The sequence below is a fragment of the Acomys minous genome (assembly GCF_964271855.1).
Source record: "Acomys minous genome assembly, chromosome: 6".
NCBI lineage: Eukaryota > Metazoa > Chordata > Mammalia > Rodentia > Muridae > Acomys > Acomys minous.
In genome coordinates, this window is record NC_140487.1 from 18,325,144 (window position 1) to 18,342,220 (window position 17,077).

At 41.0% G+C, this 17,077-nt stretch overlaps 1 protein-coding gene across 1 annotated transcript in view; it reads left to right on the forward strand.

Annotated features, from left to right (window-relative positions):
- The window catches only part of COL28A1 (collagen type XXVIII alpha 1 chain), a 156,968-nt gene that overhangs the window by 33,072 nt on the left and 106,819 nt on the right, over window positions 1-17,077 (forward strand). The window contains exons 12-13 of the mRNA XM_084786801.1: window positions 13,363-13,431; window positions 14,476-14,544. Coding sequence (XP_084642927.1) covers window positions 13,363-13,431; window positions 14,476-14,544 — 138 coding nt within the window. The remainder of the gene's footprint in view (window positions 1-13,362; window positions 13,432-14,475; window positions 14,545-17,077) is intronic.

The window sequence follows — 17,077 nt, forward strand, 5'->3', positions numbered from 1 at the left end:
CCCGTACACAGATACAGGTACACACATAGATATGCACATGTGCATGCACACACATACACACATGCACACATACACATATACACATACTTGCACAAGCATGTACACACATACACACACATGCTCATACACATGCATACACATATACACATGCAAACATACATACACATACACATGTGTACCCATGTGCGCACACACATACACAGGCACACATACACATACACACATGTGCACACACATAATGCATTAACATGCACACACATGCATACACATATGCACACACATGTGCTGATGAATATTAATAATCAATATTTAGTCATATACTTAATGAAACCTTATTTATTCATTAATCAATAATTTTCCCAAATAACAATGAATTGAGATTATGATTTATTCAAAATTACACACAGAATAATAAGTAATCTATTATCCCACTATCTTCCATCCAAAGTCCCAGGTACTTGCTATTATCTTCTCTGGGATCTGAAATCTGTTCGTGCTCCTCCACACCCACACCTTTCCCTTGCTGTTGTGGTTCTTCTTCTTCTTCTTCTTCTTCTTCTTCTTCTTCTTCTTCTTCTTCTTCTTCTTCATTATTATTATTATTATTTCTATTTATTTTCATGTGTATGACAACTGGCACATAGATATGTACATGCACATGTGCATGCCTTGTGCCTTGCAGAGGCCAGAAGAGGACATATATTTCCCTGGAACTGGAGTTACAGGCAGTTGTGAGGTGCCGTGTGGATGTTGAACTGAACCAGGGTTCCTGGAAGAATAGCAAATCATCTTAATTGCTGGATCGTTTCCTTAGTGCCTGGTCTTTAATTTCTGTTTTGAAATTATTAGTACTTTCTGTATAGTTTCTAATATTTTTTGTCTGTTAGCCAAAGGTTATGCCATGTTAGTGATTAGTTAATTCTTTTTCATCTTATACGTGTGTGTGTGTGTGTGTGTGTGTGTGTGTGTGTGTGTGTGTGTTGTCTTAAGAGTAAGGCTCTGGGAAAGAATCCATCTTGTCTCCTGGGAGGCGCTTCTAAATTGTGAACATGTAAAAAACTATTTTGTTCTTCAGTCTTAAAATCATGTTATAACAAATAGTGATTTCTTTTTTTCTCATATATTGCTTTGGTAGAAAATATTTTAAAGAAATTGCTGTTGGAATTTATGCAAAAAAAACCTCTAAATTTCAATTTTTCTGTATTTTCTTTCCTTTCTTTCTTTCTTTCGGTTGTTGTTGTTGTTGCTGTTGTTTGAGACAGGGTTTCTCTGTGTAGCCTTGCCTGTCCTGGACTCACTCTGTAGACCAGGCTGGCCTAGAACTCACAGAGATCTGTCTGCTTCTGCCTCCTGAGTGCTAGGATTACAGGCATAAGCCACCACTCCAGGCTAAGAATTCTGTATGTTCTAATGGACATGGCAAGGTTATTTATTCTTACATTTCTACAATCATATGTACCATTTATTTTATATTTCTTGTGGAATATATACAGTTCTTAATATGCTACTGCCAATATTGTCTTCTGAGGCATGACATATTCCTGTCAGCATTATAGAAATTAAGTTTCCGAGGTTCCAAGAGTGTAAGTGATGTTGTCAGGCCGTTAGAGCCAGGACACATCAGCACCCAGCATCTGTCTTTGCTCATGATATCTTATTTTCCCTCATTTAGAAAAAAAAAAGGACACTTTCTTGAATATTTGACCTGAGACCCACATGTTTCTTGCAGACAACACAGAATTTACATCTATATGCTCTCACAGTACAGTCTGACTGTGAGAAACAGTGTGTTGAAAGGGCATTTCTGCTTGTTTATAATGCTCATGTGAAGTCATAGGAAAGAAAGAAGGAAATCGTTTGAGAAAAAGAAACCGTTCTAACTGTATTTTCAAGTATTAGATCTCTAACAGACCAAAACAGAAACTGTACACTTAAAATGTTCACGGAGATCTCGCGAGAGTTTCTAGATGGGGCCTGCCTAATGGCGTTGAATTTGTGAATGGTCTCTCTCATGAATTACAATCCCTGTCTGCTGTTCTGGGGCTGGATTTTCTTCATCAAAGGTCTCCTCATCCCTGAAAAGGTGGCTAAAGAACAAAAAAGGGGAAAAATAGCATGTGCCAAATCAGGAAAAAAATGTGCTTCTGGCCCAGTTTCACCAATCATTACTGCCATGAACACTCTTCACATGGAAACTCACTCCTGCTCTGCCCCGAATGCGCCGGTTGCCTTAGCAACAAAACATGGATATTTTTCTGAAGGAAGCCTTGGTTCAGAGGGCCCTCAGGCTCTCCCACTCCCAGGGATCATGTAATAGTTCTCAGAAGAACATCCTGACAACCTTTGAAATCATTACAAGTGTAATTACCAAAGTGCCCGAGAAGCCTTCTTCCTGGGACCAAGCTGAGCCTGTAACTGAGCAGAGACTGGAGCCCTGGAGACCCAGTCACTCCAAGGCTGCTGTGGTCCGAGCCTGCTGCCAACGAGGCCCTCTGCTAGCTGGCTGGAACGGGTCAACCTGGGGAAGCCTTTCATATTTGTTCAAAACTAATTCTGAACAAATAAACACCGTGGGTGATATACAGCTAAATGGGCCATTGTTGCTAAATCTTGAGGCTTTTCTGAGGTTGTTTCTAAGGAGCATTTCTTTCCACAAATCTTCTCTTCCGGAGGCTATGCCTGAGGTGGAGGACTGGATTGTGGAATGTATATGTAGCTGCCTGAGACGCTCTAAGGTGCCCTGCAGCAGAGCTCTGGAGATCAGGGCCAAAGGAACACAGGTGACACCTCCTGGCTCCTCTACCAAGGAAAACTGTAACACAGCCTTCCTCAACCTATCTAAATCTATGGTATTAGTGCTACATCACAGTAACTTTATCTTCGGAGGCGGCTGTCTTCCATATCCCACCTTGCGTTGTTCGATCTCAAGACATTCACAGTACTTCCCAAAGTATTTTTTTTCTTAGGATTTTCTTCTTGCCCTTTAGGTTCAAGTGTAAGAGACACTTAAGCACTTTTAGATAAGAAACTTAGTTTTTATGTTCAGCTTAGATTCTGCGATGCTAAGAAAGCTCAGAGGAATCAGGAGAGGGCAGTGGATGCTGCAGGGAATTGAATGACTGCAGCAGCCAAAAATATTAGAATTCTGACATTATACAGTGGACACACAGTGTAGGACTCACTCATCAATAGCTTCCTGTGCACTAATTAAAGTGTTGTTCATGCTCTCACATTCTTCTCAAAGTGGTACATGGCGGAGTGGCACTCGTCCGTCATCCTGGTACTCAGGGAGGCAGAGGCTGGCAGGTCACTGTGAGTTCAAGGCCAGCCTGGTCTACAAAGCTAGTCCAGGAGAGGCAAGGTTAACACAGAGAGACCATATCTCAAACAAACAAACAAACAAAAAACCTAAACAAACAAAAAGAAAGAAAGAAAGGAAAGAAGGAAGGAAGGAAGGAAAGAATTGTTAGCATTACAGCAATTCCTGAACTGTTAGTAACTCATCAGTTCCTGATATGGAAAGAGCTTTGACTTGCATGAACATCTGCTCACAAGGAATTTAAGCAAGCTTATTAATTCATCTGACATGAAACAACAATCGAGAGTGATAACTTGAAAGGGTTGCCAGGTCATAGGGGGTGTCAGCTAATGACTTCAAGTCAGATCATTCTTATGCCTACGTCTCTGATCCCTGTGGCTCCAGCAGCTGGAGTAGCCTGTGTGTGCATGTGTGTCTATGCAGTTAGATATTATTATTTACCAACACAGAAGCTCTCATGAGCCAAAGAACAAAAAAAAAAGCTGCCAACATTTCTCAGGATGTTTCTGGGACACATCCAGGATGTAACTCATACACCTTGTTAGGCTGGGTACTAGATGGAACAGACTCAGCCATGTGCTTACAGGGATGTCATAGTGTTCATACTTACATCAGTGTCATTAATTCAAGTACATTGCCACAACAAATCTGCAGGGTAAAGTTTAGTTCATTCCAAGGATAAGGCATTTTATTAAAATTGTAATGTGTGCACAGCCTAATATAATTAGAACCATTGAGGAACATCCATAGGAATTCAACATGCTCACAATGTTATTTAGCAGGTACTATTATTTATACTTCAATTAAAAAATCACTTTAGTGAATTCTGTACAGTCCAAACACTAACTCTTCCTTCTAGTCTTAAAGCATCTTTTGAAGTAACATATCACACTGTCCAAATGATTACCTCTTCTCCTACATCAGTGGGTTTTGTTACCACAGGACTGGAAGGTGTCCACCTTGAATAGTTTCCAGCAACTTACCTTGTGCAGGAGAAACCTAAACTGTCCATAAGAAGCACAGGTCTGAAAATCTCTCCTGGTTGGCTTCTACCAGTCTTTCACTTTACTGAAGGTGACACACAGAATTCCCTAGATTTTGTTTTCCGTGAGGAAGCGTGACTCTGAGACCAGATGGCCCTGAATGAACTATCATTTCTGCCTGATTAACATGCTCAAGCTCTGACTGCTGTAGCTACTAAAATCTAGTAGTACTGTGATTTGCTTGTAGTTTTCAGCATCTCTTTGCTGTTATAAATGTTTTATTTGGAAAACAAAAATCAGTAGGTGTGTGGACTGTGGTTGAGTAGATGGTTTTTAAAAATATTTTAATTGGAAATTTGAAATAATGATGTTTCCACAGTCAGTACAGTTTCTTAATGATGAGTTTATATGTAAAGTTACAGTATGTAATCACAGTATTTTGAAGTATAACTTGCATTACTTTTATCGCTGAAGCAGTGACACATTGATGCTATAGACTTTATGTACCTGAAATGGACATGAAATAGTTTGCATAAACTGTTCCTTCTTAGCTTATATCTTACTGTATTTGTCTCGCCTTCCTCTGAAAGATCTTCAATTGTGCATATACTGTAATTCTGAGATTTTGTACATTCCATTCCATTCCAAAACTCAAATGAGTTTTTAAAAAGTATGTGATTTTAGGAGGCATCTGGATATGGTAGTTGAGGGTGCCATCTCTGAAGCCAGACTGTGAGGTTGACGGCAGCGTTAGGTTTTATTAGCTGTGCAACTTGGCACGCTAACTTGCTTCCCTGTGACTCAGCCTTGTCATCCATGTGCGGGCTTGATAAAAGATGTCGTGAGGACTAGATGAATTAACATATGTAAAGCATCCTGCATAGCATCTGTCCCAGAGTGAATCCCACACGGGCTGGCAAGCAGCTGAAGCTGTGGACAGTCTTCTCACAGCCTCACAGACCAAATCTATAACACTGGTTTTCCTCAGAGTAAGCCTTGATCACACAAAACTTACTCTGGAACAAGAGGAATGAGGACCTCAAAATGGAGAATGGCTCAAGTGAATCTGATGACTCCCCTATGCCCTCTTTCCTACTTCCAAAACATGCCTCTCTTGGCTTTTCCCCTCTCTGCTTGGTTTTCCGCTAAGGATATAACCTGGCCACACTTGAACCATTTTACACATAGAAAATGCTCACTGCTAGCCTTTTCCATTTTGAAAACATGAAAACATTCATCCCAAGGCTCCCATCGGAGTTGGTGTCACATGCATCTCAGAAATGACTCAAATAAATTGTCAAAACATCTTCTTAATGGTGGAAAGGGTCCAGGGGATGACGTAATTGTTTGTAATTGTATTACATTGTGATGACTGGGCAGCCCTTTCATTGTTTACTATCTTAGAGCAAGGAAGGGTTTGCTTGGGTTAGGGTCACTTAGGTACATAAGGATGGGTTTTGCTTTAGCTCAACTTTCCTGAGAATGTTAGCTTAGCTCTCTATTGTGATCTCATTATACCTTTAGCTGAAAAGAAAACTGTCAATTTTGTCTGGGTGATTTTGAAGGAGAAACTGTGCAATAGTCACTTGGCATTATTATGTGTTAATACTTCATATACATAAACTGGTTGCCCTGGCTGAAAACTTAAGTAACTTCAAAGGAGAATTCCCAGATCCATGGTTTCTCCCAGATCTGACCAGGAATCTATGCAGTCTCTGCTCCTGTGCTGTTGCTCAGTAAATTTCCGACGCTTAGGAGGTTGCATGAATAACTATTATTATCTAACCACTGAGAAATCAAAGGGAGAAAAATCTCATCTATCCTCTTCTCAGACTGGTGGTGGAGCTGGGATCACATTAACACACTAGAAGTACAGAGTTGCAGAAAATGGTGCTTTCAGTAGCGCAGTGAATTTCATCTGTGCAGACAATTCTCCTTTAAGCATGGTGCTTAAAATATGATCTGAAGGGTATATAGTAATGAAGAGGCCAAGCGAACATCCAAATATGATCTGAAGGGTATATAGTAATGAAGAGGCCAAGCAAACACCCAAGGTAGAGGGGGTAGCCTGGTCTAAGACCTCATGGCTGAAAGGAGCAGGTCTCATACAAGAAGCTGAACGAAGGCCATTACTACTAGAGTAGAGGTGATTGTGACAGAACCAAAGCGGCTGCAGTGCCACTCTATGGAGCATCTTGCAGGAAGCTCTATTCTCCCATGATGGCAAAAGAAAAGGTTTCTTTCAGGTTAAAATGAAACTGAAAAGATTTTTTTTTCTGGTAGAATGGAGGAATCATTTGGAGGGTGCTAGAACTGCTCCAGGCTGACTCTTAAGGATGCTGTTGTAGTTTGAACAAACGATATTAACCTTGTGTGTGTTATAAAGATGGATGAATTCAGGAGAGATTTTTAGAGGCACATTGATAGGTCTCTATACTCATTTTACTTGGTGGAAGAATGCCTCCTGAGTTCTGGTTTGACACAAGAGAAGGAGCTGTGGAGGAATTACATAGATGGAGGGCACTGGACGAGAACCAGGCCTAGAAGAGAAATGACCTTAGTCTGTCTTTAGAAATGGCTAGTCCCTTTTGCAGTTCTCTATTTCCCTAAGTTCCCTGGAGATGTCTTTGTAGGTTTCTAGGATCCATTTAACTGTTGGTACTGTCCATGGTTCTGAAAAAACACTCAGGCCTTTTTAATCTCTCTGAAAGTCATAGCCATAAGAAGTTCTTGAGCATTTGGAATGCGTTTTATACAATTGAAATTTCTTCCAGCCTAAGGTACACATGAGCTTCAAAAACAGCACTGAAATAATTAAGAACATAGCCATTGACATTTTAAAATATTAATAACATTAGAGTAATATTTCAGGTAATAAGTAAAACTTATTAATTATATTTCATCTATTTCTATTTGCTTCCTTAATGTAGCTATTAGAAAATTAAAAGCTACATTTCGGGCTTGTTGCACAATTTTCACTGGGCATGCTGCTCTTGACTGGGACCCTATTGTCACCTTATTCCTGGCTTATCGATCCTATTCAGGCTTCAGGTTGACAAAAAAAATCCCATATCATTCTTTCCTCCTCTTCAATTTTTGCTGAGTTTATCTTTATTAGAGTGGATAAGATTCCTACCTTCCTGCTCACCTCAAATATCTCCACTATTGTAATAAACTTTTCAAAACTCCTTGAGGCAGAATTAAGCATTTCTTTCTAAGTGTAGGCATAAGGTTATTATGTAGATTAAATTCTGATTTACTGTCTAAATTCTGTGTAAACTCTACTCTCCAATTGCCCCTCTGATACATCAATAAAGCAGCTTACAGCCAGTTGATGAGCAAGGGAGAGAATAGGGCTGGACTTCCTGCCAGCCAAGGGAAGAGGACTTAGAAGAGGAAGTAGAAGATTCATCCAGGGGATCAGTTATTGGGAGGGGGTCCAAGGAAATCAGGAGGAAAGAGCTGGAGCCAAGGAAAGCTGCAAAGTGCAAGTACCATTGGTATGTTTCTTGGGAGTAGGACAAAATAGCTTAGAGGGTTAAGAACAGACTTAAACTGCTCAAGATTGTATTGTAAAGCTTAATTTAAAACAAATATGAAAGAATCTCAATTATTTGTTAAGAAACAAGTTAATAAAAACAAACAGTGTTTTACAAAAAATAACCTCAATACCTAAGAGATGCACATATTCTGTTAACATCTCTATCCTGGCTAGTCCACGTGCCTGCATTTACTTTTCTGTTTGTCTCTCCAGGCAGACTATGAGCATCTGCAAAGTATGGATGTAATGTGAATCATGACTCTGATTATATCAACTGATATTCAATTATAGGCATAGGTTGCTGTTCACCAGATGTTTATTGAGGACCAGACCTTGTAGCAATTGGTCAATAAATCCCCGTTGAATAACAATCGAACGTTCACATATTAACTAGCAATGGTATATGCTTGGAAATTTTACAGAAAACATTTGAATTCTTTCAACAGCCCTGCAAGGTACATACCATCGTTCTCATTTGCATTTTGGAATCTCAAAAGAGATATAATATTGCTAATGAAGGAACTAATTCCATTGAACTCAATGGCTTCAAAACATGTTTTATTTTCCATGTGATTCTATGCATAATGAAAAGTGGGCTGAATGTGCAGATTATGTTCTTCCACTCTGAAATGGGGGAAACCATATTTCCTAGGGTTGTTTGGAGAGTAAATGAGATAATACATATGACGTATCAGGGCAACAGTAAATTTTATTTTACATTGGCTTCCTCTCTCCTTGAGGCCCAGAGCAGCAGAGGCATTTGTGCTTTCTGAGAAGCCTGACCTACTCATTGCCCTACACAGGCTCATTTACACAAAGGCCAGAAAAAGCAAATCTTAAAGGGGTGGTGCATGTTAAACCAGTTCTCTTTTTTGTTTGTTTGTTTGTTTGCTTTTGGTTTTTGTTTTGCTTTGTTTTGTTTTTCAAGACAGGGTTTCTCTGTGTAATAGCTCTAGCTGTCCTGGAACTCGCTCTGTAGACCAGGCTGGCCTTGAACTCACAGACATCCTCCTGCCTCTGCATGCCAAGTGCTGGGATTAAAGGAGTGCGCCACCACCGCCCAGCTTAAACCAGTTCTCTTTTTATGATTGCTTGTGGCAAATGGTTCTGGTGGTCAACAAAGTAAAACAAAGAAAACACAAGTGCAGTCAGTGTTTCAGCTACACAGTCTGTGCATGTGTGTGCTGCTTAGGACTAGCATGAATAGTAGAGCAGAGAATCAAGTCTGGAGTCCCACCTTGTCTGTGCTGTCTTTGTGAATTCCAATAGACCAATTCTGAGTGCAGATTCCTCTACCTACCTACCCCCCTGCCTCTAAGGTAGGGGACATGTCTTACAATGACCACAGGCATTTTTGTAGGAAAAAGGGAGGGTATAACATAAAGAAAATAAACATTAATTCTTCTCAGTATTGGTTTATGGATCTTATGTCATGATACCAATGTCCTGGGAGTGAAGTCTAAGACAGCAGCCTGTGGGGATGTGTTATTCATGGCCCACTATTCCAGCAAGGGAAAGCAATCCTTCTTTAGTCTTCACATCTTTGTAATTACTTTGAAGGAGAAGTATGAGGACATCACCACTGTTATTGGTGCTTGGCTAACAGTCTGGGCCTGACGTAAGGGGGTTTCCTCTCTTCTCTAACAGGAGCTCTGGGCCTGACGTAAGGGGGTTTCCTCTCTTCTCTAACAGGAGCTCTGGGCCTGACGTGAGGCACTTTCCTCTCTTCTCTAACAGGAGCTCTGGGCCTGACGTGAGGCAGTTTCCTCTCTTCTCTAACAGGAGATCTAGGCCTGACGTGAGGGGGTTTCCTCTCTTCTCTAACAGGAGCTCTGGGCCTGACGTGAGGCAGTTTCCTCTCTTCTCTAACAGGAGCTCTGGGCCTGACGTGAGGGGGTTTCCTCTCTTCTCTAACAGGAGCTCTGGGCCTGACGTGAGGGGGTTTCCTCTCTTCTCTAACAGGAGCTCTGGGCCTGACATGAGGCACTTTCCTCTCTTCTCTAACAGGAGCTCTGGGCCTGACGTGAGGCAGTTTCCTCTCTTCTCTAACAGGAGATCTAGGCCTGACGTGAGGGGGTTTCCTCTCTTCTCTAACAGGAGCTCTGGGCCTGACATGAGGCAGTTTCCTCTCTTCTCTAACAGGAGCTCTGGGCCTGACGTGAGGCAGTTTCCTCTCCTCAATGTTCTTGGATCATTCTTTTCAAGGGAGCCACCAAGCCAGTTCGCTGTCAGTGGTTAGAAGGAAATTTCTTGTCCATTGGGTAGATCTGGGTAGGGGTTCGAAGTTTACTGCATGTATTGTCTGTCCTTGGCTGGTGCCATAGTTTGAGCAGGACCAATGGACAGGACATTCTTCACAGTTGAGTGGAGAGTGGGGTCTGACTTTCACACGAATTCTGATGCCCCATATTTGACTACGTCCCCTTCAAGGGGAGGCCTGGCGGCACTCAGAAGAAGGATAGCAGGTCACCAAGAGGAGACTTGATACCCTATGAGCATATACAGGGGGATGAGGTCCCCCGCGGTCACAGTCATAGGGGAGGGGAGTAAGGGGAAAATGGGAGGGAGGGAGAAATGAGAGGATACAAGAGATGGGATAACAATTGAGATGTAATATGAATAAATTAATAAAATATATAAAAGAAAAGAAAAAAAAAGGAAATTTCTTCAAAACCCAGGCAGTGGTTTGTTTTCAATCAAACTTTCAGATAAACACTATGTAGGCTAAAGCTTCTACCGCTCACAGCAATTCAGATTTCCCACAAATGCTTAAATGTCTTCTGACCTATTGTGGAACAAAGCTGTATTTAAATGGAATAAAATACAGTAAGTGACCTTACTTTTGTGTTATTATCTTGTATATTGCATTTTACAGGATTTTTCTAAAACTAGCCTTTTAAATTCAAAGAAGAAAAAAAAGTCAAAGGAAAACAAGTTTTAAGAAAGATTAGCCAAACAACAAGCTGATTCCTAAAAATTATAAAAGTTGACTTGAGGACAACTTTCAAAGATAACTTCTGAATTATCTCTCAGAACAAGGCACTTAACTAAAATAAAAAACAAATCCAAAAACTATCCCAGTAAATATGTTTAAAATATTAGAGCTGTTTGAAATTTTTTAACACATTCTTTTTTTCATAGAATGATTAACATTTTTCTTGATCTTAGGTGTTTCTAATAGAGTAAGTCATCCTACACCAATAAGAAGGATTTTGTCATGGAAAAGCTATGTATGATGATTTTAAATGAAGATATTTGCTATTTAGGCTTAAGCCATGTACTATGTATATTTGAGGATTTGTTAATTAATGAAATAAGGTAGAAAATAAAAAGTGGCCAAAATTCCATTATAGTTAAGATTTTAGGATAGCTCCATTCTAGATATTGACATGCACTCTTTTTAAAAAAAATCTCAAAGTAAATAATAAATAAAATATAAAGCATCAAGTGCCAGCAAGATGTGTACAATGATGCTTGCTGCCAACATTGATAATCTGAGTTTGATCTCTGGGACTCATGTAGCAGAAAGTGAGAACCAACTTTTGATCTGCATATGTGTGCCATGGTATATGCACCCACACATATACACCCAGCTAGTAAATAAATGTATAAAACATTCAACAAAACAAAACAACAGCCCCAACCAACCTTGTGTTTAGTGTTTTTGCCAGGTGCTGCTTTCAGTGTGTGTGTGTGTGTGTGTGTGTGTGTGTGTGTGTGTGTGTGTGTATTGTGATTTTACTCATGTTAGACTGAAAAATTAAATGAAGACCGTTTCTTAAACTTCTCTGGTTAAACTCCATGATTCTCCCCATAGCAAGTATATAGAGGGTTCGTCTATGGGATGATGTGGGCAGGTATTTATATGGGGTCCATAAAATATACACAGGCATTGCAACTTGGCTGGAAAGTATAAGAAAATGTAAGGAAACACTCTTTAAAGAGAGAAAAGTTGTCATCTCCAGAAGGCTGAGTCTTTTCTCATCTTTGCTTTTATTTTGAGATTAAGAAAACAGAAATCCCATGAACAAGAATGTGTAAAATAGAGATGGGCTTTACCTGCCTGGTTCAGAACATTTGGAGAAAGGAGTAACCATAGAATTTCAGAAGGAAGTGTTTCTACTTAATTGGGCCACCAGATTGACTTTTCCCATAGTGCGAGCAGCAGATGCCCGTGAATGCCAGCTCCTAAGTGCCAAAGGGTTATGACCTCTGACCCTGATGGTTTCAAAGATTTCCTTTGTTTTAATCCATTTTGCATCTAGATGTATGTTTTTGGAGAGTTGCCTTTTTTCTTGTTCCTTTTCCTTTGCAGTTGTTCAAAGCCAACAGACTTCTTCTCTAAGACCATGTCCTTCCATTAAAACATTGCTCTGGTTGCTATCTGTCCCCTCCAAAGTCACAGGTCTGGAGGAAAGTGAAAATCCTTCTGTTTCCCTTAACTTGAGTGAAGTCCAGTCTCAGTGTATGTTTCACTTGGTGTATGTTCTTTTGCATGGATGAAGAGAAATATTTAATATGTACAAAGCCTGGCTTTGAACATGAATGGGTACAAATATTCCTTAGCGTAAGTTAAAGGGCCAATGAGTGCATATAAAAATGTCGACAGCTAATCAAAGTAATAAGTCGTTAATTTTAAACTTTTATGTGTATGTTTTAAAATGCATGACAAATTTTCTATCGTGAAGACGTATTACTTTGAGAACAGGAACAATTGAATGTCGTACAAAAAGCAATTTGGATTGTTTATCACATCATCATTTCCCGGGACCAGAGACCCGAGTCATCCGAGGAGGCACATATGTGTGACAGTGAGCTGGGAGCTGGGGTAGCCCAGTAGCCTGTCAGGGCTCAGGCTCCTCTCCTGTGAACAGGAATCTTGAGTGCTTTGGTATCTTTCACTTCTAGGATGTCTAAGTTCTCCTATGGTCCCAGCACAGACTGGGGTGCATTAGTTGAGAATGCTCTCACTTCAAGTTAACAGAAGCCTTGACTAGCATGACCAAGCTAAATCAAGCAAGGGCAGTGGGATTAATTGGGTATTTGATCATTTATTATTCATGCTACATCTTTAAGGGTAAAGTATAGCTTCCTGTTTGCCTGAATAGCAAAGTGGAGAGAGGTAGACATTCGGTAGGGAACAAAATGTGTCTGTCAGAGCACTCAAGAAAGCTCTGTGGAATGAATGAAAAGGGCTGCATTCATGACTTTCATAGGTAAAGATAATTCCCTTTGATGGTACCTTCCTACATAATAATATTTAAAAGAGATATGACTAGATGCATATAAAGAAAAATAGAATCTAGGTAGGATCCACTGTTAATGTCCATTAATATGTTTAATTTATTATGATTTAACATATATTTAAATTGTATTTAAAATCAGAGATGACTGAGGGCAGGGACTGTGTGCTAGGCTTTGCTGTTGTCCTCAGAGCTCCCATTGCAATGCTGTACACCTAAGAACTGCTCAACGAATGCTATTGAGCTGACCTAACACGCTCCTATTTCCTACTCTAGGGTGAGCCAGGTCCTCCTGGTCCTTATGGTCCCCCAGGATCCCCTGGCATTGGACAGCAAGGTGTTAAGGTAAAGATCACAGATGGCTACTGAATTTATTATGGGGCTGGGAAAGTGAGGTGTAAACTCTGCTCAGTCTTTTTCTGCAGCAGCTACATACATTTTGGGTCTTTGGACACTGTAGCATTCTGGTATTGGACAAGCATAAGGATACTCAAGATACATTTTTGATTGGACTAGAATGAAAGCTTTGATTGTCTCCAAATGCCCAGTCTCTCATAATGCACATGTGGTCCTGTTGGGACGTTCGGGGTTTAGACACTAATGTGCAAATATGTTATTGGACAGTGTAGCATCCTAGCATGTAAACTATCATCTGATCAAGTTACATAAGCAGCGATTAGAGACCCAACACACCCAGTGAGTAAATGCTGGCAGGAAGATGTGTAAGGAACGGCAGAGGTAGGGGACACCCCGGGTTGTTCTGTGTCACACAGAACATGTGAGAGAGCTGAGGTGTGTACTGATTTTAAATGGACTTTCAGGGCAATACGACTTTTAATACAGAACTGAAAGGGAGCAGCGTAATTCAGCATGCTTAGAAAGTACTCGAGTGCCATGGTGCACAGCATTTCAGCAATCAGGACGTGGAGACCCTAGGGAAGGTAGAAGCTGTCAGTGGGCAAAGGTACTGCAGAGTCTTCTCAAGGAGGCCAAGAGTGAAGCAGAGCTAACGGAGGGATGAACTGGACAGCGCAGGGGGCAAAGAAGGGCTGGCATTTCAGGATAGTGGGTGGGAATAGCGCATACCTTACCTTGGCCATCTCAGTCACCTCAGAAACTGCCATCATGTCCCTCATTTTGACATTATCATTTGGAAGTGCCAGAGATACTGGGGTGCATTGAGATAAGAGCTGGTGAGCATTTTAGGGTAGTTTGTTTGCTCCAATTCACAACTAAGCCAACTAGGGTCCTCTGAACAGTTTTTAATGTTCCTAAGTACGAACAGTTTTGCTATTTCGCTAAATTTCCCCGTTAAAATCCCCAACACATTTTGTATCATTTTACTATTTATTTAAGAACGCACCATGAAATTCTATCTTCCTGTCTCAGGGAGAAAGGGGCCAGGAGGGACGGACAGGAGCTCCGGGACCAGTTGGAGTTGGTGAACCTGGACAGCCAGTAAGTCACAAAAGCTTGCAGTAAAATGGGAGTAAGATTCTATCCTGGTAAAAATAAATGCCCAAGTGATGACTTCCTGTGTTTTTATGTTACAAGTATGTAAGAACCACATCCACATTACTTTTCTTGCTTGAAATAAAGCTACATGTATAGTGTGTATGTGCAATGTTTTCAACTGGCCTCCTCTCACTGTAATCCCTCACTGGATTAATTAGCTTGGCAAAGAAAAAGCGTTCTCATGTGTCAAAGTTTCCTAGGAGCGACAGATCTGGATTGAGGCCCCTAGTCTATGCATGGGGACCGATATCCCTGTGGCCTTGAGCACAGTGAGGGCTGGGATCCCAGGCTGAGGATGTTCTCATTACATGATTCTGGAGAGTGCACCAAAGTTAGGATCGGTGATGGGAAAAAATAAAGCCTGTTTTATTCACAGCTTCCACCTTATGCAGCTTTGAAGTCTGCTATTGTTGGAAAAGGAAAAAAAGGGTTCTGTCAAGAGAGATCTGAAGAAGAAATGAATAAAACATGACTCTTCTGTTATGAGGATCTTCATAACTTCGCAAGGAGTCTTTATTCTGAGCAAGGAACTGTAGCTGACTCACTGAGTCAGAAGCAAAAGCAGCCAGCCATAACAGTAGCCTCCTGACTTGGCTTTGCACTGTGTACTCCCTCATATGATCACCAACAGAAATGTGCAGTACCTTGTGCGTGTGTATGTGTGTGCGTGAGTGCGTGCGTGCGTGCGTGTGTGTGTGTGCTGCACATGGTTTCAGGGCTCTAAGGGGCCCACAGGAGACATTGAATCCCCTGGAGCTGGAGTTGTAGGTGGTTGTGGGCTGCCCTATTATGGGTGTTGGAAACTGAATTGGGGTTCACTGCTACAGTAGAAAGATTTCCAACTGCAGAGCCATCTATTTAGTCCCCTAACTTGACGTCTTTATAGAGTCAAATTTTATGATCTCTTTATTGTCCCTTATTGACGCTGTCCCACATTATTTCATTCTACTTAAATTATTTATTATTGTTATAGTATTTTTCAGCTTTCATTTATTTATCTTTACCCACATCTTTACCAGTTTCTTAGCCCCCCTCCCTTCTTTATTTTTGTACTTTTATTTTATAGACAGGGGTACATGTATCCCAGGATTGCCTCAGGCTTCTTATATAGGCAAGGATGACCCTGGATTTTTGACCTTCCTGCCTCTGCCTGGTGCTGGGATGAAGCCCTGGGCTTCTTGGCTACTAGGCAGGTGCTCCACTAACTGAGCTGTGTCCCCAGGCTTCCATCTTTCCACATGGCCAATTTCTTTCTTTTTCCAGAAGTGCATTTTTATTAGCTCTTTTGAGTGAAGGTATATTAGCAGTAAGTTCAGTCTTTGGTTTACATGTTATTTTGTTTTCCTTTTTAAACTTCTGTTTTGTTTATTATTTATGTGTGTGCAGGCATGCATGTCAGGGGCCAGTTCTCTACTTTCATCATGGGTCCTAGGGAGTAAACTCAAGTCATCAGCCTCGGCGGCAATCCCCTTTACCTACTCTGCCTTCTCCCTGGCCTTATTGTCTTAACAGTGACAGAGACCTGCATTCCATGTTAATTCCACTGCCCACCACCAACAATTGTACCCTGTGAGATGATTGCAGTGTGCTTACAATTTCTTTGTAATTATCCTTTATCTAACCCACCTTACCTCATATGCAAATGAAGGCTTGTGCTTGCACCATTCACGCCTTTGCCTTGTTAGCACCACTCAGGGTCGTAGTCTGCTCCCCCCTTGTGGCCGTGGTGGAAGTAACTGCAGTGTCATCTAAGTCCATCTAGGCTGCCACAGACAATCTCAAATAGCCCTCACCAGGGCTGTGCCTTTATTAGATCACTGTGGAATTCTCTCAAGATGCCCTTAAGTGATGGCTGTGATGGCATAAGGACAGGGAGGCTGGCTGTTTGATTGGCAGTCCTTTTGCTCTAAGCAGCCAGGGCAGCAAGTGAGAGTCCAATATTTGCTAATTAGGGAGTCAGATTGTCCCAAACCTCAAGTGATTTACTCATTTAGAGGAAATGAACATCAGGAGTGCTTAAGAACTTAAAGAAGTCCCCATTAACTCTCATAGTGATTTAACAGCGTTAGCAGTGCATAACACCTGCCCAGTGCCTCAGGGAGCAGGGAATTCTCTTCTCCAGTTTTCATGGCCACAAGAGCAGCTTAGAGGTTTATAGAGAGTGAACTTCTTATTTTTGAGCTCTGAGGTCTTTGCTGTTTCTCTGGGCTCAGTTATGTCTTTATGAGTCACTTAAGAGAAAAGTTTATACTACTTGCCCTTCTGTGTGTGGCTAGAGCACTTTCACAGTATTGTCAGAACATGCAATTCTTGTGTGTTTCCTTGTTTTCCAAGCCAAAGTTATGCAAATTATACTGACCCTGTGATGGACTGTGGTTTATTGGGAAGAGAGAGCATAACAAAGATGAGGAAAAGTCTAGTACGAAGATGCTGTATCAAATGTCATGATTAAAAAAATCAACCATGTGAGTTTTCT